The sequence below is a fragment of the Akebia trifoliata genome, chromosome 2, assembly GCF_017979445.1.
Source record: "Akebia trifoliata isolate Shusen 1 chromosome 2, ASM1797944v1, whole genome shotgun sequence".
Classification (NCBI taxonomy): Eukaryota; Viridiplantae; Streptophyta; class Magnoliopsida; order Ranunculales; family Lardizabalaceae; genus Akebia; species Akebia trifoliata.
The window spans coordinates 3,878,192-3,903,697 of NC_141376.1; the positions used below are offsets into that span (position 1 = coordinate 3,878,192).

The 25,506-nt window shown below is 33.3% G+C and overlaps 2 protein-coding genes across 3 annotated transcripts; one reads left to right on the top strand and one right to left on the bottom strand.

The window, feature by feature from the left end:
* Positions 1-250: 250 nt before the first annotated feature.
* On the bottom strand, positions 251-4,214 carry LOC147408885 (mitogen-activated protein kinase homolog NTF3-like). 2 transcript variants are annotated; one of them, XM_086423305.1, is made up of 3 exons: positions 4,060-4,214; positions 2,651-3,077; positions 251-1,232 (listed from the first exon to the last, which is right to left on the bottom strand). In XM_086423305.1, the coding sequence occupies exons 2-3, from the start codon at positions 3,071-3,073 to the stop codon at positions 555-557; spliced, it is 1,101 nt and encodes a 366-aa protein (XP_086279431.1). In that variant the 5' UTR covers positions 3,074-3,077; positions 4,060-4,214; the 3' UTR covers positions 251-554. The 2 variants fall into 2 exon arrangements, with proteins under 2 accessions (XP_086279431.1, XP_086279426.1); XM_086423300.1 differs by lacking the exon at positions 4,060-4,214 and adding an exon at positions 3,561-4,005.
* A 15,228-nt stretch (positions 4,215-19,442) lies between these two features.
* LOC147408886 (HXXXD-type acyl-transferase family protein) lies at positions 19,443-22,475 on the top strand. The gene is made up of 2 exons (XM_086458994.1): positions 19,443-19,927; positions 21,531-22,475. The coding sequence occupies exons 1-2, from the start codon at positions 19,493-19,495 to the stop codon at positions 22,416-22,418; spliced, it is 1,323 nt and encodes a 440-aa protein (XP_086315120.1). The 5' UTR covers positions 19,443-19,492; the 3' UTR covers positions 22,419-22,475.
* The last annotated feature ends 3,031 nt before the right edge of the window (positions 22,476-25,506 follow it).

Genomic DNA, 25,506 nt, shown 5'->3' on the forward strand with positions numbered 1-25,506 from the left:
AGAAGTAAGGCTGTCAATGGATCAAGTTAAGGTCGGATCAGGGTCAATCCAAGACTAACCAATAAGAAACGGATTAGATCCAAAACCAAACTAATGCTTATTGAATTGAATCTAAAAATTAGGATAATAATCATCAAATCGAATCGTTATTAGGTGCCCACAGATCATCAATCAATCCACAGTTCCGAACCTAAAGTAATTGGATCAAGTTTCACAACACTAATCAGAAGACTCCAAAGGTAACAAGAACTTAAGGAATGATTTACTATTGTTATCATATATATATATATAAACCGTGTAATACATAGAGAGATGAGTTCACAGACCAACATACAAAACAACCATACCTACCTATTTACAAAAAAAAATTAAAGATCTCAAGTTCATAAAACAACTTAAAAAAGAAAAGAGGGCTCCCATGCATTAACAGCACAAACCACTTAATGCATGCTTTTTCTACCTAAGAAAAGAAAGGATGAAATAATAAAAAGTCCACAGGAACGACAACCTTCCTCCAACAAACCAAATCAATTTTCCTGAGAAAAGAAAGCCGCCTACACATTGGCTGAAGCAGCTTCGGGGTGGTAGTGAAGCATTTCTTTCCACATCATTTCCCTGATCACATCTTCTCTGAAAACCTCATCTATGTCAAGATCAATTGGGACCTGTGCAGGAGGGTTGGAACTTGGTTCATAGAGAGAGGACATGTAAGGATGTTGGAGAGCTTCAGTGACGCTAATTCTCTTGGTAGGATCAAAGATGAGCATCCTCTGTAACAGGTCAATCGCCAAGGGGTCGGCATTGGGATATAGATGGGCCAAGGGGATCCGAGGGGCATGAGGGAGTGACTTTATGTACCTCCTAGCTTTTGGGTTGTCAATGAACTCAAGATTGGCTTCACTCTGGCTGCCCAAGACATTAATGATCAGTTTGAGTTGATTGAAGCTCTCGGTACCAGGGAATATGGGTTTCCGACCAAGAAGCTCAGCAAAGATGCATCCAACAGACCAGACATCAATAGAGGTACCATAGTTGTCACAGCAAAGGAGAAGTTCAGGAGCTCGGTACCACCGGGTGACAACATACTCTGTCATAAACTGGCCATTGCTGGTTCGTGCCAGCCCGAAGTCGCAGATCTTCAAATCACAATTCGCATTGATGAGGAGGTTGCCGGGCTTCAGGTCCCGGTGGAGAATATTTGCCGAGTGAAGATACTTCAGTCCTCGAAGTAACTACATTTCAAACATGTGGATAAGAATCAGAGACCAATATAAACTGCAAATGCCATCATCACATCATAATAATATACGACAATCTAATATAATTGAGGCAAAAAGGAATAGAGGCAAGCAAAATCAATTAATCCCTAAAATTAGTGAAATATGATCGATCTGTAGAAGCTGAACTCATTAATAGAGCATAAATCCAAAATTGACTCTAGTAGCTTGTTGATGTTTCTCAATCATTAGGATATCGTTGTGGAATACACCAGTTAATAAATACTTATATGGACAAGTTTCTTGTTTTTTCTGCAAAATACTAACACTCATCTAAGTGTTCACTTTACTGATGTATAAGGGGATTCTTGGGATTTTTACACTTTTGCTGCCGAGTAAGCTTTGGGACTGTCATAATGCATGTATACTACTTAATCCCCAAGATAATTCTGTGAATTTAAAGAAAACCCTCAAGCGTCTGAATAGGTCTGAAGTTTTCTAAAAAAGCAGTGATGGATGGTGGGACATGTCATTAATCCCTATACAGCTTTCAAGGGGCCATCTAATAAAGACACAGACACTAGTTTGATCAAACAGGAAGTATAGAATAACTTCATATATAATAGCTGAAATCAAAATAAGTGCACAATTAAAAGATTTCGTTGGCAAAGTGAACTGGAAAGCGTCAGACAGGTGAATATAATGTGGTGATTGGCATGGAAAATTCTTAAAAAATGAAGCCTCCTTGCTACACAGCTAATAGGACATGAAATGGAATCCAAAAATCCCTTTCAGATAACCACAGTGTGTCAACATAACACCTCTAGTTTAAGGGAGCATATTATTACCTCTACTTATTCTTCCCATCGAGTCTGAGTATACCAAACAACTCTATTAAAAAGGAAGATTCATTAGTAGGTCAAAAGTTGGTATTGTTGAAGGCTGAAAGCTAAGTGGAAATTATGGCATAGTTTGGTACAATTGGTTAAAGGTCTTTCTTGAATACCCCAAGTGTCAAATCACTGCCTAACAGAAATGGGAAAGGAACTAATTTCCAGACACTGTTACTAAACGAAAAAGTGGCTTAGCGAGATCTTCCTAACAGGTACCACACATTGTAGTTAGTCAGAACATCAAAAATCAACAATGCTACTTCACATTGTATCCGGGAATTGCATATTCCAATTATCCAAAACCCAAGCTTAAATCTCACGGGTAACTGGTAACTCATTTAATCTATTTTGAGACCAACAATATGGAATTGGCATCAATGACACAGGTGAGATGCGGACATTATAGTGATGAATAAGAGAATTGCAAGTAATTTAAAGGACCCTCAAAAATAGCCAGCAAATATCCATATCAATTTCACAACATAAAAACACTTAATAATAGGCATTTCTTATCACAATATTTGATGGAATATTGTATACCTGAAATAAGAAATACTGGCAATGATCATTGGAAAGGGCTTGAGAGGACTTAATAATGTGATGCAGATCTGTATCCATTAGTTCATAAACCAGATACACGTCTTTGAAACTCCTCCTATGGATGGGCATCATGACATCCTTCAAGCCAATCACATTTTCATGTTGAAGGTGCCGAAGAAGCTTTAATTCCCTTAGAGTTCTCAACGCATCAATGGGATTATCAAAGGCATTATTGATCTTCTTAATAGCAACTTTCTCATTTGTTTCTCTGTTCACAGAAGAGCAAACTACACCATAGGATCCTCTACCGACGGGCTTGATTGGTACATATTTTGTGTCAATCTCAAACAAAGTTTGCCACATCGAATAGTAATGCTTTCCTCGGGTTCTAATCCCATTAGGGGGATCGACATAAGTGGCCATTTCCCTGCAAATCACCATAAAACCATCAAAAGAAGTTATTTTTAAGCAAAAACTATCTTTATCTTGTCGAGTGAAAATGACGACACATAACATGGCCAAAGATTTCAAAGACCCAATTAAGGAGAAGAGAAAGATATGACTCTATTTCAGGGTACTCAATTAATTACCCATAAGGGATCAAATATTTCTCAACTAAGGCTGAATAATAGTCCTCGGAAATTAATTTTAGCTCATTTAAAAGGTAGGTTATGAACTAAGGATCATTTATGATGTTTTTTGAAGTTGGATCTTAAAGGAACTAATATCAAAACAACAGATATTATTGCTCAAATTAATTAACCTAAACAACTGAACCTACATTTAATTTCGGACATTTAATGAACGAAGTTAAACGTAGAATTAACATGGGTGAAGCAATAAAACAAAGAAAACTGAAGAAACCCAACCCATAGATACAAAAGAATTCCAGAAACGAAGGAACCCTTACCTTAATTTGAAATAAAAACGAGATTTCTCAACTAATTCGACCTAAAAATCTTCAGAAATTGTCAAGTTTTGCACAAAACTTTGAATTTCTGCTACAATATACTCTCCTAGAGATCTTCAGCAATCCACTCGTTTTTTTTTTTTTTTTAATTCACTCTCAAACTTCATCAAATTCCTACTCCTTCCACTTAGCTCCTCTACAATTCTCTTTGAAAACTCGAAAAAAATTTCCAAAATAAAACGCCCTAATCTCTCTTTTTTTCGAATTTCCTCTTTCAATTCTCTCAAATTTCAATCACTCCTTATGATTTCGCTCACAGTTTTCTCGAATCAGATCATCCACAGAGATTACTCAATCTCCTATCAATGAAGATTCGTTTAATTGTCACGATCAGACATGCAAAGTAGTTGAAGACTTGAACAAGATTTCGAAAATATAACTCTCCTTCAAAGTTCATATTTCACACACAAGAAAGAACCAAACAAAAAGCGTTCATTACCTATTCGGCTCGGCTCGGCTCGCGCGCTCGCTCGACTCTTCTTTCCTTAAACACAACTACAGTATACTCTGCGCTACCTCGCTTGGACTCTGTATACTTGGGGTATGCCTGACCATTGATTTATATGGAAGGGTGGGTCATCTCCTAATAGGATTAGGATTCCAGAATTCATGTTCTAAGAAATCCTGACCGTTGATTTATACGGACATTGGGTGGGTCTTGTCCTACTAGGATTAGGATTTCAGATTAGATGATCTAAGAAATCGCGTTTAAAGTTTTTTTTTTTATTTTTTTTATGGTTCCGTGTTTAATAGAGTCTTGGTATTAACACCCCAACTTTTTTACTTATTACACCCTAATTTCTTAAATTATTTATTACACCCAAATTAAAGATTAAAATATACTCTTCAAACATTATCAAGATTTGGTTCAGATTATAATCTCAAAATTATAATTGTTTACAATTATGATTAACCTCATATAAAATCTTAAACCCAAAAAATAGAACTCTAGGGAAAAAAAAAAATGAGAGAGAGAACTTCTATTGGCACCCTTAATTTTTTACTTATTCTCAACCAATCACTTATTTTCTTTATTTTTAGTTTGGGTGCCAATAGAAGTTCTTTTATTATATCCAGACCTATGTTCGAGGTTGACCAAGAACCTCAAAAAATTTCTTAATATTTTCTTGAAATTTTTTTTTTATTGATTTTATTTTTCTTTAAAAAAAAATTATTTCCTTATTTTAAGAATTAGGTAGGAAAATAATCATAACTCAATCCAACCAAATTAGGGGTGTCAATGGTTCGATTATGGTTTCATTTCTAAGGTTTTTAGAACTGGGACCATTATATTTTTCGATTTCGATTTTGATTTTAAAATTAATGGAACCAAAACTATCAAAAATTGCAGGTACCCATCAATTCTGATTCCTAATAAATGAATAAGAACATAATGTCTCGAGTGATGATAGCATACTATTTTCATAAATCCAAATTTCTTTTTTCATCATTAAATATAAAGAAAAAATATATATAACTTACAAATCAATGCAAGAAAAAAAAAATCTTCTAAGAACACAATACATCACCTATAAAAGCATTAATAATATAATTAAAATGTGTTCTAATATATGAGAACTTTTTTGCAAAGAAAAAAAAATATTAATTAATAAAATTATAAGAAAGATGGATATTTTAAATTAGAATACATCATTTACATAAAAACATTAAAAAAAAATTATGTAATGTATTTATAATATAAAACAAAATGGTAAAATAAATTGGTTCTGGGCATATCCATGGGTATCCATTGGGTAGAAGTCATTTGTTTTGGTTCCTATTTTGTTCTGCTCCTTTTGGTCCTGATTGTATTCAAGTATTGAAAATAGAGAATCAGATTTGGGTTTTTGATTCCGATTTGATTTCAATTAAATGAATACCCATTAACACTCCTGGACCAAGTAACTATATTTTGAATATTTCTTGTACAAGTTCTCTTAAATGAAAGAGTTAGGATTTTAAACATATGTAGAAAGAGCTTTGGTTTGCTTCAATGTGTGTGTCTACTAGAGATCTGTTACGTACCCACTTAAATCAGATCACAAAAATAAGAAAAAAGAAGAAAAAGAATGAGATTGATCTCGTTCGAGGGAGATCGGACCTCCTAGGCCACCAATTCGAGACGGTGAATCTCCAAAATCCAATAGGATCTTAATAATAATTTCTCTGCATATTTTTCATTAGTCTAATAATGAATTTAAATACAAAGAATTACTACAATAACTACCCACTTATCCAAACTACCCACTCTCCTATTCATTCAAGTAACTACCCCCATAACCATAACTCCATAACTCCATAACTCCTACACAATTCGTAACTACCCTTACCCATTACCTAAGACTCCTTAACTAATTGAATAATTAAAATAAAATACATCAAGATGCATCAAATCTTGATACAAGATAATTAATTTTTAGGCACATAACATTCTCTACCCCTTGTAAAAAAACCGTGTCCTCAAGGTTTCAATCTAGAAAGTATTCCCTCCCCCTTCATCTTCAATTTCCTTTCCATCATCTCGCTCGCCAATTTCATCAATTTCTTTTGGCCAATTCCCCTCTAAAAGGAAAAGTTGCTGAACTTTACATTTATGACCTTGGGAGAATTTCTCATCGCAATTATAACATAACCCACGATCTCTATGCTCTTTCATCTCTACAGGTGAGAGTCGTTTAAGAGAAACTGATAATGGTTTTCCTGAATGAACGATTGTGTTGGTGTCATTTGTAGGGTCATTCATTCGCTTTCGAGCCAATATTTTTTCTTCTTGCATGCAAGCGAGGCCGATTGCATCAGTGAGTGTTCTTGGTTTCAACATCTGAACACTCAAACGAATTTCTTCCTTCAATCCTCCCACAAAACAACTCACCATGAAGGACTCATTAAGACCTTCAGTTCTGTTTGCTAACTCTTCAAACTGAGTTTGATATTGCTCCACCGAAGACGTTTGTTGCAGTTTAGACAGCATAGCCGTTGGATCCTCGTATGGTGAAGAGCCGAATCTAACTTGCAAAGCAGAAGCAAGTGATTCCCAATTTGAAATCGCTCCTGACCGTTCTATCCAACGAAACCATTGGAGTGCCTTCCCTTCCATGTGAAAGGAAGCTATAAGTAGCCTTTGTGTAAAGGGTGTCTGCTGGTGTAAGAAGAATTGCTCTGCCCTATAAAGCCAACCATCTGGATCCACCCCAGTAAACCTTGGAAATTCCAGTCGTACTGTCCGAGTTTGAATTCCCTTGTCAATATCAAATTGATAAGGTTCATCAAGTCTGTTAATTATTTTATTGGAACTCTCCCCTATCTCAATGCCTTTTTCTTTAGAGAGGTGCTCAATTTTGGTGTCCAAACTTGAAACCTTCATCACTAGCTCATTAAGCATCTTCCCATGAATCTCTGTGGTTTCCTTCAAGAAACCCATCATCTCATCGAGTTTGGTATTTCGTGTTCCTTCCGCCATTCTAGAATCTACCGCTCTGATACCAATGTTACGTACCCACTTAAATCAGATCACAAAAATAAGAAAAAAGAAGAAAAAGAATGAGATTGATCTCGTTCGAGGGAGATCGGACCTCCTAGGCCACCAATTCGAGACGGTGAATCTCCAAAATCCAATAGGATCTTAATAATAATTTCTCTGCATATTTTTCATTAGTCTAATAATGAATTTAAATACAAAGAATTACTATAATAACTACCCACTTATTCAAACTACCCACTCTCCTATTCATTCAAGTAACTACCCCCATAACCATAACTCCATAACTCCTACACAATTCGTAACTACCCTTACCCATTACCTAAGACTCCTTAACTAATTGAATAATTAAAATAAAATACATCAAGATGCATCAAATCTTGATATAAGATAATTAATTTTTAGGCACATAACAAGATCTCTAGGGTTGTAATTTTTTTTTTAAGAAAATAATGATTTGACCTGGATCTCATCCATGGACGTAGGTTTCAAAATTGAACCACGTAAATTCTCTATGAACTATATGATTTGTTTTCTTTGTGAATCACGATTTATTTTGTTATTTCTAGCATATATTTGATGCCAAGCCACTAAAGGATAGGCCAAACCAAACGTTCATGGATTCAGAGAGGCTACAACAAATTTGGCAATCCTGTGAGAAGGGTGCACCTCTTGTGATATTTCATACTTATCTCATCAACGTGTCCATCCACTCATCAAACTGTAGCAAGTCCTGATGCATGAACCAACGCCAAACACGGAATTTGTCTTGTTGTTCCATAATCCACGCACCACGCCCACCCACGAACTGTGTTTCTAATGACCAACCAAACATGGTGTTCCCATGTATTAATCAAGAACATTTATCTAAATTTTTCTCCCATAAAAATCTTTTGATATAGATTTTATTATCAATTATGTATTTGTTTATTAATTGTAGGAAAAATTTAACGTCTTACATCATTGGAGTGTTCAAGAAATGGCAGGGATGAGGATGATATGCTCTCTTAAGGATTCCTTTGGGAACTGTTCCTTTGGAAACCTATATTTCACTGCCCATCCTTTAATGTCCTATCAACTTATTGTATAGAAAAGAATTCTTATGTTATGTGAAGGATGTCATATCACCCCTACGAAATTAAGCTTGTTTTTTTCAAAAAAAAAAAAAAAAAAAAATTGCAATGATTTTGTAATTCGATCTGAGAGGATAACTCAAAATCTCAACTCAAGTGTACTTTGCAAGAATTGTAGATTGCTTCCCTTGGGATACGCAATTGCACATTCCCATAAAATATGTGCAGTTGTGTATTTCTAGAGAAAAATCTATGGTTCTTGCACTTGCCATGTCAGTGAGTTTTTGAGTTATTATGTCAGAATGAGTTATAAAATGAGTCTCGATAATATGACTCATCAGGTGGCATACTCAAATGACTCCATGACGTGAATAAGTTCGAGAATTGTAGATCTGTATACCTTGGGATACAGTTTTTTAAATTGGAAAGTACAAACATGTATCATGAGGTTTTCAGAATCTGAGGAACACAAACTTGTCACGCCAAGGAGTCATTTGAGTATGCCACCTAATGAGTCATATTATTACAATCCTCACAAAATCAACACTCAAAAAAAATTCTTTTGAGGAGAAAGAAAAAAAAAAAACAACAACATTAGATGAAAGACCATCCAAAAAGGTAAAGCATAGTAGTAACAAAATTCGGATTCAATACTTTTTTTGTGGGAGTTAATTCAACAGGTTTGATTAAATTCGATAAAGTTTCGTAAATTAGTCAAGAAAATTACGGGGATGATATAAATATTTATGTTTCTTATCAAAATACATCATCTTCAAACTCTTGATTTTCTTTTTTCTTTTGTCCAATATCAATTCTCTTCGTCATCTAAGATAATATTCTTTTACCACATTCAAGCTTGTCTCCAACCCATCATCTTGAACCTCTTGCAAAAATCTCATGACTTTTTTTTTTTTTTCCGAAAACCTGTCATCTTCAACCTCCCTCAAAAACTTGTGAGTACGAAAAATTACCAAAACACTGGTTTTATTTAAACTTTTATCGATTTGATAATAAAATTATTTTTGAAAATAATAAATTATCATTTTCAGAATTAATTTGAATAGTACACCGTTTTTAGAATTAACCAATTGTTTGGTTCTACGTTGAGACCTTTCTCTAATCATAAACTAAGAAGTAGAATCTTGAACATGACGTTTCATCTCGTAACCGATGTGACTCGGTGAGTCATCTCGGAATAGAACACAATTTTCAAATTAAGCCATGTAGATTGGTTTGGAGCCGAAGCTAGATAAGCATTGGAGCCACGAGTGACGGTGGCTTGACTAAATCCTTTTACAAGATATGCTTGGTAATATTCGCTGTTTGCTTTTCTCTTAATCCACTACGCTTCTTCTTCAATGTATGTTTTCTCTCAAATTTAAACTTTTTTCTTCTCAAGCAAACATGGTGGCTGGTGCACGTGACACCCCCTACACAAGATAAAGGCCAAATGCCGGCACTTTTCCCATAACCGTCATAGGGGGCCCACTTGAATGGGATTTTAGTTGGACGTCCAAAATATCAAAACGGTCCACATTTCTTCCATATTTGACAGCGACTCACATAAAAGATAAATATATTTGATCATGTGGTCCTTCCCAGAAATTATAAGATTGGTGCTTTTCAAATCTGGTATTCATTCAAAAGAGCCACGTGGCAATCCATCCAGCAATGATAAAAATGATCATTTTGCAATTACTTGTTCGTGGGTTTGGCTTTGCTTTGGGCGGGTAGGCCCACTATTCAAGCCCGGCTAAACTCATAAAAAGAGGATTAGAGTATTGGTCTTGGACCAGCAAAGTAGGACAAGCCTCATAATTCTCTAACTCATAAATCCGGCTAAACTCATAAAAAGAGGATTAGAGTATTGGTCTTGGACCAGCAAAGTAGGACAAGCCTCATAATTCTCTAACTCATAAAATCTAGGCCGGGTAATGTTTAATGGATAAAGATCCTGTAGACTTGACCTGAAATATTTATTCAATAACGATAAATCGATTCAAATTAACATAGAACCCCATAGCTTTTCCTTGTGTATCTCGAGGAAACAAGTTATTTATCCCGACTCGTATTTATTATATGATTTAGAGGATATGTTCACTGCACCCTATTATTAAACTGACTTTGTACTCGTTGTTGTAGGGCCCAATATGCATACTATGAAAAATTGCCCATACCCAAGAAATTAATCTCATAAAATTTGAATCCATTCTAGCATTCGTAACTTGATGACAAGTTAATTTTAGGTTGAGAACTTTGGATTTTATTTTATCATTGTTTTAGGATAGCTTGTAATATAATTGATTTTTCTTTATTTTAACCATTATCACTGTATTGGAAATGATTGAATTGTTTAAAAGGAGGTGGTGATGTTGGAAACCGAAATAAAAAACATATTTGTTTGTAAGGAAAAAAAACAATAATTCCTAAGAGTCACGTAAACACTTCTTGAAGATAGTCAACATATTTTGTTTGTGCAAGGAAATATGACAACATTATCTTCAGGATTCAACCAAGCTTGAACTCGATCTTGTTCCTATACAAGTTTACACTATTTGGCATGAACTTGTATCTATCCTCTTTAAGATGCCCAAAATACGATGGAGAAAATAAGTTCCCACAAAAGAGTGGAGAGAAAATTGAGAGGGGTGAGAAATCTTCCAAAAACATAGATGTTAGGGGATTTATATAGGTGGTGGGGAAAAACTTGATCCAAAAACATTGTAAGCATGTCTCAAAAAAATTTAAATCTTGGATTCATCTCTTCTAATCAAGTTCACTCATTTAGAATTTATTGAACATGAATGAACGTCAGTCTATTAACAATCATCAATGTATGAATCTTGATCTATGCACCTAGGTGTATTAAATTGGATCAAGAAAAATGAATCTCTTTGATTCATTGCCTCAAGTCATACATCCCATATGCCTTGGTTTTGGCCCTGGCTCATCTAGTCTCCCTAGTCGGACTTAAGTCGAGAGACCCCTCCCCCTCACCAAAAAGAAGAAGAAAAAAAAAAAACATATTTAATATTTTAATATAAATTTGTTTACTTAAATCATAAACCATCACTCAATTATCGAATGAGGGTGAGATTGTAAGGATGGTTGACTAAATGTTGCTTCTGATGGTTTACTTGGGACGAAATGTGGTTACCTTATGTTTTTTATTTGCCATAAGTTGCTTTTGGGTGTCAATAATTTGAGTGAATTTTAGTTAAGACATCATAATTTGTGATTGCTGAAAAAAAATAAAAAAATAAAAAAATAAAAAAAATAAAAAAATAAAAAAAACTAAAAATCACTGATGGAACACAATTTGAAAGACTTACGCTCTTTCCACCTCATTTTTCTTTTTCATCTTAACTGGCATTTTAATCTGTTGTATGTTTTCAAATGGGCCCTAACATTACCAAGTTTTGATATTGACTCTGTATCTCAAATTCGTCAATCTAAGAGAATAAGAAAAGGAGTGATTGGTAAATGATGCCTAGTCGTTCAGGTCCAAGTTAATCAATCCATCACTACTTGGACATCTTGTTTGGATAATCTTCTATTAAGTAATTAGCTACATCTCTGGGATAGGCGAAATCAAAGGCCAAGAGGCATTGAAAAATATATTATAAGATAGGGGCATTGAAGAGTGTTATAATCAATCAATGCCCCCACCACCTACCACTCATGAGATGGCTGATCAAGTTGGATGTAAGAGTTAGATCCGAAAGACCAAGTCTCAATCAATCTAGTCATCATTACATGAAAAATGGAAAATTCGACAAAAAAAATTGACAGGCCAAAGCCCACGAAATTCTTGATGTTCCGAGATTTGACGGCTTAGAGCTTTCGAATTTCTCTCATCCTTCATTAATTTAATAGTTTTGACCTGTCGAAAAAAAATTGACAATGAAAAATTTGATGTCAATTCAACTTCTTGATCTGTCAAATTTGAGCTTTTTTCATATTATGAGTGCACCGCCCACATGGTGTAATAAGCACTCAAACACCTAGAAAAATTATGACCCACTCGATGATAAGGAAATTGAATTATACTTGTGTTTGAGAGCCCAAGCACACTCAAACAATTATCATGGTTGCACGCCACTACCCATTCCATAGGCCTCCCACTTAGGGGAGTTGGACCTAGGGACAGAGGAGGGTTAGTCATCTCAGAATCAAATCTATAAAAGCGTGAAAGTATGCATTCCTATTCACCGCTCTTTACAATCATCCAATTGAACCAACTTTTGAGTTTGGAGGTCTCTTTAGTGCAAACCCATTAAATTATTATGAAAAAATTATCAATTATTTGATGGATGATTTAAAACTCTCAATAATCTTTCTTAAGTCAAACCATCTTCTTCGCTTGTACACATTTTTCACTGACGGGGTTAAGTATATTCCTGTAGAAATAAGATCAGATTTGATAAGAATTGGATTCCTTTCTAAAGATTTAATTCAAAGAAAGTGGGTTTAGACCTTTGGTTTGGCATCTAACAACAAGAGAGAAACACACTGCTCTAAACAAAGTAGCCTAGAAATATTAAATCATAGAAAATTCTTCCGATTTCACTAAATATTCTAAAGATTGTTACATGATCATTGCTAATTATCTTTGCTTTTATAGATTAGTTTATGTGAGAAAAAAAAGTCTAAAAGTAGGTATCAAGTACCCCACAAGTTTTCCAATAGAATTGACTGGTTTGTAAGAACAAGTCGGCAATGCGTCACGATTCAATGGATTCTTAGCAATAGAAGACATTGTACATGTGTTGCACTGAATGACTAGGTTCAATTTCATTAGGACATTGTTCCTTTTCTTCTATCCATCAAAAAGGAAGAGAGAGAAAGAGTTGTTAATTAATGGGACCACTCTAAAGTGACATTCACTGTGAAGGGCATAAAGCAATATAGATGTAAGGATTTTTAAATTATTTAGAATATAGGAAATATACCTTTTTGGTAATAAAATTCTTTTTTCCAAATAAAGTATGTACTATACCTATATTTACTAAATTTATTTTTTATGTCCTTCATGTGAGCATTTACTTTGAAGTAGGAAAAAATTATATATATATTAAAAAAAAAAAAAGCAAGTGCAACACTTATTTTGTCTCTTAATTTTTTTTTTTTTGAGGGATTCTATTGCCACGCCAACTTTTACGAATGCCACCTGAAGATGCATTTTACATATAAATTGGAGTGGCATTAACAGAAGTTAGTGAGGTCATAGAATCTCTCAAAATTGTATATTTTCATCTATGAGCAATATTCCCGTCTCTTTAAATATTTAGAATTGCATATGGAATGATGATTTTGATCTCGTATAATTAGAGTTTGACCCATCATTGAAAGAGCCACCTAGTATGTGGGTAAGGTTTCTTAGTATTGATACCAGGGGTCTGTGTTTCAAAACCTACTTTCACCCACTAATTATTGACCAATACGGGTGTTCGTGGGTTCGTTCCAATTTGATTTGTAAGGTATTTAGGATTGAAACTATCATACTTTTTGACTTTGATTATTTAAGAATCAATTTATCCACGGGTAATAGTGGTGGCACTACCAAAAAACAATTTGCCAAGGTTGTTCTCTCGGTAAAGTTTATGCTTTGATACCATATTGAAGAATTGATTTGTCCAAACCCCCTCGTTGGTTATCTATAAAAATATACCCCGATTTACGTGGTATGTGTCATTTGTTGGTTTTTTCATGTATCTTGATATGAAATTCCTTTAAAAAAAACATATTTTAAGGGGATTTTAGATCCATAAGCCGACTAGGATGAGTGAGGCAACTGGTCTCTTAAAACATCATATCTTATCTAAATCTCTGAATACATGCAATACCCCACAAACCACATATTCTAAGTAAGCATGGGATAAATTTATGTGGGTGGCCAACGAGGGGGATTGAACTTTCTCCCTTTTTTGATGGATGCCTTAGTCATTGCGTCCAACGCTCATATAAATATCTTTATTGACCTAAATCCCTGTCATTTAAAGTTAAATAGCCTAATTAGACCCTTAAAAAAAAGCCTAATTATTAATACCTTTTAATGCCTATGATACTATTTGATATTTTTACTAAATAAATATATTATTTTCATTCATTACCTATATATTATTTGTGAGTAGATATACTACCAATAATATATAGAACTTATCTCATATAATATAACATGATGCATCTTATTTTGTAACACTAAATAGAATCCTAATAATGTTCTTAGTTAAGGTCTATAATTTACTTCTCACTAAACTTATGTATATTTCAAGTTTCAATTTCTCTTTGAAGGTACTTAAGTGACTTTTTTTTACGATAGTTAAGAGCACAGATTGTTCCCGAAACAATGGTGGGGTACAGAGCACCGTCATATATTAGTTAAAGTAAATGAAACAAAATGTTGATGTTCTCCTCTTGAAAATGGCTTATTGCTTATTAATAGAGTCGACATTTTCGGACTCAATTTTTTTTTCACTCGATCCTCTACTCAGTTGAATTTATGGTTCTGTGCCCTTATCACGTCAATCAAGTAGAGGATCGAGTGAAAATCATTTCTTTTTAAACCCATATCTATCTAATCAATGACAAGGATTCAACCATGAAAAATTATCAAATCAAATAATTTGAAGTCACCCATTAAGGTGGAAGTTTACATATAAATCCACGAAAGAATCCATCTGTAAATTTAGTGGGCCCAATTCTTCTTTCTCAAAATATTTGAGGAGTTGATGTCATGATATCAAGGATTTTGTGTTCACGAATACAAAGAGTTCATAGCTCGAAGTCACTGCGCATGAAGGAAGGTGTTGGCTTTTACCAAAAAAGAATGAACATACATTGGACTTGGGGTCCATCATCCTCGTGTGAAAGTGCTCAAATCCAATCCGGCGGGCAGAATGTGATCTTTAATCTTTAATGTAAATGTTGAAGACATGTGTCATCCATATGTCTCTGTCACTTGGAGTGTCTACATCTTCCCAAGTTGTAAATATTACTTTATTTTTGAGATATTTTAAAAACAGTGTCAAATATAAACATTACTTTTATTATATTCTATTTTTAAGAGACCATATGACACTTGCAATCCATCACTTGATAGTTTGTACAAACAATAAATTCTTTAAGCAAATCAAAATAGAGAAGAAAACCTTGGAAACTTATGATATTGAGTATTTGTTTGTAGCTCAAATTGAGAATAAACGCTCTTTAGCGATTTTGTCTCTGTTATTTTTTAAGATATTTGTGACATCCCGATTCTTCGATTGTAGTTGATCTGGGTCTGTCTTAATCTTGTTAATCTTTCACACAAAAAAAAAAAAAAAAAATTTAAATTAAATTGAGAATAAACACATGTCAAAAGAGGTCAAAATCTTGATTAATATTTAATTGGTCTCCAAATATTATTATAAATAAATAAAATATCTAGTCGTGGAATACCCAATGGACAACGGTTGAGGTCCTCAAGAACTCCATTTTTATTGGATAGACAAGATGGCTACCCAAATCAGATTGAAAAGTGATTGAGATTAAGATGGATCAAAAATTGACTAATCGACATGGTCAAGATTCATTGAGTGGCTTGGGACCAAGATGAACCATAGGGAAACTCAGTCGACTACTTGAACCATAGGAAAGTGCAATCATGTATCTCAAGGATTGCAGATCTACGATTTTCAAACTTGTCATGTCGGGTAATTGATTGAGTTTGCCATGTGAGATAGTCAGATTATCACAATTCTTTACTATAATTTTTCTATTGGTAGACATGACATGACATGAGATGCGGTGCAAGATATTCCATAATGCAAAAAATACATGCATTGTTCTCTCAATCTCAGAGCATTAGGCATGCCTTGAAGATATGACGATCTTATTTTTGTTTTTACAATCCAACGATGGCCCACCAAATTGTATGAGTGTTTGCTTCATCCCTTGTTGGATGGTCCAACCATCCAATCATGCATCGAGATTCAAACCGCACAAACACTAGTCTGTGGACCTGTCCTTCACAAAAACAAATATGATTAAATATCACTTAATGACCATCCTTGACACTGTACATATGAGACCAATATCATTAATTATTTAATGGATTTTTGTATAATTAAAGACAACGACATACTCTTATTTTGAAAGTTTTAGATTTAACTTTTGACATAAATGACCATTTCTCAATTAGTAGATATGCATTTTGGATGTTTCATAAGCATCAAACTCAAAATTTCATATTGGCAAATTCATTAATGGATTCTTCTTCATTAAACACACGAAATACACATACTATATAACTTACAAATGTTCTAATAAAAACTTGTTTTTGAATCTTCAAAATTATGAGTATATCATTCTATATTTTATCATTTGTCGTCACAAAATGTCAAAATAGATCAAAAGTTATTTTTAAATTTATAAAATATTGAATATATCATTCTTCATTCATCATTTACCATCACAAACACAAATTATCATAAATGATCACAATCCTCACTGAAAAATTGAGATAAGTTAACTTTAAAACTTTTGTCGATTAATTGATGATCAATTACCCCCAAAAAACGGAGCTATTTAGTCAATAAAGTAATTTTCCCAAAAAGAACTTTGTATGATGTCACAATCAAAATCACCTACCCTTCAAGAGAGTTGTTCTAAATTGATTTCCTTCAATCAGCACTAACTTAAAACCATGATTTTTTCATCAAGATACAAGGAAAGAAATCTATGATTCTCAGCACGCTATTACATCAACGCATTTTTAAATGCTCAACAAAACCTTAATCTTCACTCTTGGATCATGAAGATAATAATAACAACGTTGATGGAAAAAATCATTTTTCATCAATCTATAACAGAAGACTAAGGTCAAAGGACATATCACCAATTAAGAGGCCTATGGATATCTCAAATATTCTCAATAACACATATGGTATAGGATTGAAACCCTACAAGACCTCAATACATGCCACGTTAGCAATAATACAAAGAAATTGTGAAAACGAGATATTTAACTTATGAGGCGTGTATTGAGGTGTGAGAGAAGAGTTTCAATCCGCCACCTTGGGTGTATAGGATCCAGACTCTTCCTCATATTGAAGAGGCTCATGTGTCAATGAAATAAATAAAATAAAAAAATTGTAAAAAAAACGAATAATGTTGTAATGAGTATTTTAAGTATTTAATGAAATAATATTTTGAAATATCCTTGTAAGGATAATATTTTAAAATGCCCATAATATTAAGTTATTAAATTATTTTGTTGAAAAGTTATCCACTTTACTTATATTTCTTGAATTTACCTTTTTTAATCCTTGTTATGAGCATCAAATAAAAGTACATTTATTTTAAGTTAAAAAGTAAGATAGAAAAATATATAAAAATTTATATTGCATAAGTTTTTGAATAAAAAAAAGGGGGTTCAAAGCAGGTTATATCCTACATGTTAAATAGCTTAAAATACATATGGCACGGAATTTCAGCGATTAGGGTCAGTGCACATCTTTATGTTACATGTTCTTATTTCTAATATACAAAAGTATTGAGCGCACTTGAATAAAGTACTGAGGGCATTTGAATAAAGGTATATTAAAATTTTAATAAACATATCTCAAAATACCACGCGTTGAAATCTTTGGAACAAGTGGGATTTCATATCTATGGGCCCACATTGAAATTTGATTGATGGGGTGATCATGAGTGCCACATATAGAAATCCTAATATTAGAAGTCACTAATTAAAAATGTGAATCAAACGGTTAAAATTTTGATAAATAAATATTTATTTTACTATTTTTGGGGAGAGAGGAAATCATTGGAAGCCTTAATTGGGTGTGGTATCCCATAGTGGCCATTGACTATGACGTACCCATCGACTTTTAGATGACTATTAAATAGACACGTTTCAGAGAAAGAGAGGTAAAAAAGTGAATGAGTTCATTCTGAATTGGAAAATTTTATAGCGTCACTTGTTGTTGGGCGCATTTTCCTATAAGGATCAATGAGATAGAGACGAGTGAGCAATAAAAGCTTATTAAATTTTTAATATTTTGATCCATTAGTCCAAGTATGAGAGCAGATCCTACAACCCATTAGGACATAGGTGGCTGTCCATTTTTAAACCTTAATAGGATTAAGAAAGAAAATAAAAAAATTTATGTTTTTTTCTTCTACAAATCTGATCTATTCCTGATGTACATGAGGTCTGTGGTTTTATTTTTATTCAATTTGATTTTTTTATGTGATCTATATAATTAGAGCTACAGAAAAAATGAGTTGCAATGGATTCGTTCGAAAAATATAGGAATAGTCCTAATAAGTGATTGATACATTTAAAGAAAATCAAATGTGTTTATTCAGCTGTATTAACAATAATCAATCATAATTTCAGTTAGAAGTGAGTTCATAATCAAAAATTTAAAATGATAAGAAAAAAAATCCAAATTAAAATAATGTAGGTGAAGATAATGAAAGAAGATATAAATTCAACTTTCAATAAAAGGCTTGGCTATGAATAAAATGGAGGAACATACTTTGCTTAACCAACATCAAATTTTTGGAATAAAACATCTTAGAGATTCAAAATATGATTTAAAGTATCACCAAAGATGGAGATGACTCACCTATCTTGATATCTTTTATGAATAAATCAAAATCTCATAAATGAGTTTCCTCTTTTTACTTGTGCTCATTTTTCTTTTTTCTTTTTCTCTTCATGTTTGTTTTTTCTATTTTTTATTGACTATTGATAATCTGACACACTTTTTTCAAATGACCCCCATACACTTCATAACCTAACCTAGTAGTTACAAAATTATAAATCTTTTTCTTATGTATCCATAAATAAAAGATTTACAATTTTATGATAGAAATGTACAAAGGACGTATGAAAAAAATACGTTATATTATCAAGATTTTTTTATATTTAAAAGTTCGAGTAAAAACCTTCCATCTTATTCGCGATAATTGACACGTCTCTTGCAACAAAGTCATTTCAATTTCATTCATGACATGAGATGAGACGAAATTATAAGATTGAAAAAGATAAAAGATTGATAAATAAAATGGAAATAGATTTGGTATTGGATTCATCCGACAACAATTTGTAGTTTGACCGCATCAGAAATGTTGCTAAAATATGGGCTAGGGCAGTAATTTTCACCTCATGCATAGACTGTTTTAGTACTTTCCCCTAAAAAGAATCTAACCGTACATTGTAAAAATCCATTTTTAGATCTGTCTCTGACGCGTTGCATCTCTATATCAGCAAACATGCTGTCTACCCTCTCCATAATTTGCTCTCCTCTCTCTCTCTCATCTCTCCAACAATGGCCATGTTCAGATCTTCAGAACTTCCAGATTGTTTCTATCAAAATAAACCCATTTTAATCTGTCCAAAGAGTCCAACACCAAAACAATCACTCTATCTTTCCAATTTAGATGACCAAAAATTTCTAAGATTCTCCATTAAATATCTCTACGTATATAGCAAATCTATCTGTATCGAGAGTCTGAAAACTTCACTTTCAAGGGTTCTTGTTGATTACTACCCATTAGCAGGAAGGTTGAAGATTAGTGCAGAAAATGAAGAGAAGCTTGAAGTTGATTGCAATGGAGAAGGTGCTCTGTTTGCAGAAGCTTTCATGGATTTTACTGTGGAGGAGTTTCTAGAAGTTTCTAGATTCCCCAACCTATCTTGGAGGAAACTCTTGTATAGATTGGATGCTAAAAGCTTCTTGGGTATTCCTCCACTTGTAGTTCAGGTGAACTCCTCTTATTATTTTATCTTTGTTTTGTTGATTTTATTTCCATATTTATTATTTTTATTTTTTAGAGTATATATATATTTTTATATTATTGGGTTTGTTTTATTTTCCTTCCATTTTTTTCTCTTTGTTGGGTCATTTTCTTCTATTTTCTAATTTTTTTTGAAACCCAAATAATCGAGATGATTTTTACTATAAAGGAATACATTTTCTTGTTAATTTTTAAATTTCTCTTTGTTAATTTTAAGAATTTTCCACACAATTTTCCTTCTACTAACCGTTGGATCTTAAATCTGAAACTAAACACGACGGTACGCCCGGGCTGACGGTAGTGCCTATTTTTTAAAATTTATTCTGCTACAACACTGAATTCTATTCGCTCACTAGCATTACCCTCATCACCAATTTTAGTCTGCTGAAGTTCCTCGAAACTAGCACCCTCACAAATCTCAATAATTATCCAACAGCCTGGACTTGGGGAAGACGGTAGTACCCTTATGTTAAGTTATTTCATTTAAATTTTATATTTTTTATATATCAAATTTTCATATATTTTTATTGAAAATAGTAAGATATTTATGTCCCTTTCAAAAATATGAACCAAACAGAGGTTATCCTATGACTTTTCCAAAAGTAGAAAAAAAAACCTTTTAAAATTTAATCTTTTTTTTTTTCCTACCATTGTCTTCACTTTTAAATACCTCATTGATGTTAAATGTTAATTTATTTATTTTATATTATTTAAAATTATCCTATATGATATAAATATAATAGAGTATATAATGTCATATAATACTTGATAGATTTACTTATGAGTCTAGATTGTGTGCGTCCAAGGAGGAAGACTAAAACCCTCCTCCCACACCTCAATACATGCCACATAAGTCATAATTTAAGAAAATTTTAAAAAAGATATACCTTAATTTAGTCTTTAATCTCTTGAAAAGTGGCCAATGTGGCATGTATTGAGGTGTGGGAGGAGGGTTTCATAAGATGTAAACTCTTTACTTATACTACGTGAGTCATTCGAAAGTCTAAATTTCTTGCTTAGATATGAATGGAGGTTTTTTGGATTCATGGTTCAAGATATTAAAATGTATAGACCTCGAGATGAAACATTGGACTAGAAAACCTCATGTTTCAATTGTGATAGTGATGATCTTTCTCTTGATCGAAAAATATGAGATTTTAAACTTGTTTGGGATTCAATATTAATACAATCTGATATAGATGATCGAATCCAATAAATTATGACTTAAAATCTAGATCTGATTATTATTAATCTTTGTTTCGATTAGTTAAAATGGGTTATCCCACTATTAGAACTAATTAATTTTATTATATTTGTTAGATAATTCTAATTATTTTTTCCGTCTGAGTTTCTTATTTACGAAATTTAGCAGAAATGTACAATTGTCATGTTTCTTTCTTGAGAATGAGATCCCAATTCGATACATTTAGAATCCATGTGATATTGTACATCTCTGTCTCTCTCTTGTTCTTTTTCTCAAGTGAGTTGGTTTCAAGTGCGACCGTTTTTTCGTGAATGACGTAAATACCTTTAAGAAATATAATTATTTTCCTATTTTGCCCTTGTTAGGTAACAAATCTCCGCTGTGGAGGAATGATCCTATGCATCGCAATCAATCATTGTCTCTGCGACGCTATCGGCTCATCACAATTCCTACACGCTTGGGCCCACTTAACAACAAAACCCAACTCGGATATCTCAATTACTCCTTTCCACAGGCGCAACGTGTTAAGACCCCGAAACCCTCCAAATATAACCTTCTCTCATCCTGAATTTACCTGCAATACCCCTCAGGATAACATGCACTTGGACCTCACTCAATTCCTTCAATCACAACCTTTGGTCCCCATCTCCTTAACCTTCACCTCCTCCCATATCCTTCACCTCAAGAAGCTCTGTGTCCCCTCACTAAAATGCACCTCCTTTGAAGCCCTTGCATCGCACACGTGGCACTGTTGGATTAAATCACTTAACCCACCTTCATCACTCAAGATTAAACTTCTTTTCTCAGCTAATATTAGGAAAATAATAAAACCAGATATCCCACAAGGGTATTATGGGAATGGGTTCATACTAGGATGTGCTGAGACTACAGTTAAGGAGTTGGTCAATGCTAATGTGCACCATGGGGTGAAGTTGGTGCAAGAGGCTAAGAAATCGATAACAGACGATTATATATGGTCCATGATAGATTTTTTGGAGGAACGGCGAGTGAAGCCCGATCTTGCAGCGAGTTTTGTTATCTCTGCGTGGTCTAAATTAGGATTAGAAGATTTGGATTTTGGAATAGGGAAGCCAATTCATATGGGTCCTCTTGTTAGTGAAATTTATTGCTTGTTTTTACCTGTAGTTGATGATGTAGATGCTCTAAGAGTACTTGTATCGGTGCCGGAGAGTGTCGTAGACAAGTTCAAGTACTGCATGAATGATTTATCTGATAAGAGAAATGAAGAATAGAGAAGTGGAAGAGCATATAGAGAAGGTTAATGTAAGAGTACTGTTGAATGTTGAATCCAAGTGTGTAATATTTTTGTTTGAATGAAACGAAGTTTAGAATAAAAAATGTTACTTGTTATTACTATTGTGGGTCTAGATAATTTTCTCTAATCCTGGCCAACAATAAATCTTCCAACTTCAAAAGTGTTAGATTCTATGATTCAATATCACCCTGTGACCACAATCCAACAATATAATTATTAGGATTTTGTTAGAATAATGGTGATTGCATGTTGCTTGCCTTTTTGCCTATAAAACTTTATAGGGTAAATTACCATTTCATGAGCTGAATATGATTTCGATTCTGACTAACCGTTCATTTTAATTCCCAAAACATGAGGAGCGAGATTGTAAGTTTTTCAAAGTGACAATCTCGCTGGTTAAAAGTAGTGAGATCATTGCGGACCTACGTTATTGTCACTCTTATAATCAACAAGATTGTCACTTTGAAACACAAAAAAAAAAGCGATCTCACTACTTTAAACAACCGAGATCGCCACTTCGAAAGACCTTCGATCTCGCTCTTCAAGTTTTGGGAATTAAAATGAACAATTAGCCCAGAATGGGAATTTCATCAGAAGTTGACCAAGATTTTTGAAATTTCTCTACTTTCACATAACAATATGAATTCTTGGTACTAGCAAGTTTTTCCTTGTTTGGTTCAGATCATAAATCCTAATTTTTGTAATACATTTGTTAAAACAATGTGGGAATCTGAGGCATGAGGCGAGCTTACATCTCACTTCATAAGCTCCTTACACCTCACCATTGATGCTTTAAAACATCGATGGCATTACGACAGTTAAATTTGTTTGTGTGGGGGGAAATTTTTACCAAGTAAAATTAGGTAGTTTTCTATGTTGGAGGATGAAAAATATTTATCATCATCATGATCATGATGGAGAGTGCTGAGATTTCTTTTGTACCTGCTTTTAATTGATTAATGTAACTTCATAATTCATCAATAATAATTATATTATATAACTAACAATCCAACTACATACTCCAACCTGCAGTGTCCAACCGTGTTGGGTTCGAAAATAGCCCAACTGTAATAAGATGGTCCCATGCATGTGTAATTGACAACCTGAATTTGGGGTTTCTGTTCTTTTACTTTCATGTTGTGGGTCATCTTTAGTCAAAGAATTGATTGATCCTTTAGATGCCTTTCTCAGGTGTTACTCTCACATTATATATTGTTAGATTCTTTTAACAACCAACTAACCCAAAAAAAAAAGTGAAAATAAAAAGGAAGAAAAAACTACATTCAAGTGGGGCTTTTTTGACTCTCCAAAAAAGTGTGGGCCTTAATGTCTAGGGGAGAGGATTCCTTCTCCTTCATTATCAATCTAGAATAATGGTGACAAGATTATCATTTTGCTTTTCTGATTTTCTTTTTTCTTTCAAAAAGTGCATAAGTTTGCTTTATTTTTATTTTTCTCTTCTTGTTGTTAGATTTTTAATTTTTATCAAACTCAAACTTTGGTAGATGCTGTGCATCACTAAGGATCAATATACATTGAATCGTGATAATACGATGCTCCCTACATTTGCATCACAGAATTGTGCAAATGATTTATGGTTTTATGATGGAGGTGTGTGTCAGAAAATCATTAGTCATATATGTCTCATCCATTATAAATGGGAATCCTTCTTAAAATCATAAATCAAGCTGAATTTATGCATGTAGATTGACAGGCCAACACGATATCCTCTCTTTTCTATAAATATTTCATTGGTGGGTCGCTACTAGACTTCAATAATCGTGCCCCTAGTGATATTAATATAAAAAGGACGGTTGATACAAATGATTCTGTTTCCGGCCCCAGATAAGATAATATAATGTAATTTTTAAAGGCTGAAGATATCACAGGCTTTAAGCTTCGTCCACTCCAATTTTGATAGTCGATCCATACTTTTCTATTAATAGGTGATGTTCTTTATAGGGAATATAATGCAAGATGACCTTTTGTAATTTTAAGTATCTTCTTTTATCAGACAGACCATAAACTTTATATTCTCCTTTAAAATTAAAACAATTCCCTCCAAACCTCATCTTTCAACTTAGTTATAAAATCTCCCTTTATTTTGTAATAATGAGATAACCCGACTCTTTATAACAACTGCGTACAAATTGCGAATGAATGATTATCATACAATCAAGATTGTATTATTTGTATTCTATAAATTTGATTTATTTTTTTTTTTATCTAAATATTATGACAAACAAGGTGATGTCCAACCTAAGCCAAAAAAAAAAAAAAAAGAAGAAAAACTTTGATCTTCTTTTCCTTCTTGTGGTTGTGAAGTAAAGTCACATCCATGTCACCTTATTCTTTACTCTAGACATAATTAAAACACTAAATCATGTATTAGTGGAAGGTTGTCTAGCAATCACATAGATAAAAAGCCATTTCTTTTAGCATCAACGCGCCTTATAAAAAAGTGGCCATGCTTTTTTTTAAAATTCATGTTAGTGAGACCTTAAAATCTGGTGAGGCATTGTCATCGGCCATAAATTCTAATTATGTTTAATAGATAATTACATTTATACAAGAAGTTTACTAGATTAATTATTGCCTCAGTGACCCAAACATTCGTAAAGTGTTCTTTTATTGTTGTAGATTTTGTTATTCTTACGATCATTTTTTCCAGTAAAATCCTAGAGTGACTTTGTTTTTCACTGTGTTTCACACTGCATTGACGAGATGGCTATAGATGTGTTTCTTCAAGATACGAGTGAAAAGCATCTATAGTTATGTGTGAACCTCCTTGTCAGCGTAGTGTGAAACGAAGTCACCCCCAGCATGAATCTTTACAATATATATAGAGGGACTAGTTTTGAATATATGGATTAAATTTTTTGGAATGAGGTAATTTTTTACGAGGATCATCTCTATGGTGAGGAGATCATCATCACCAAAATCAGCCCTAACCCCATCAAAAGTGGTTTACAAAAATATGGACGGTCCAAATTCTTCCACTTTTTAATTGGGGATTAGAAATTGAAAAATGGACTGATTTTTGGTGAGGAGAAAAATCAGCCCAT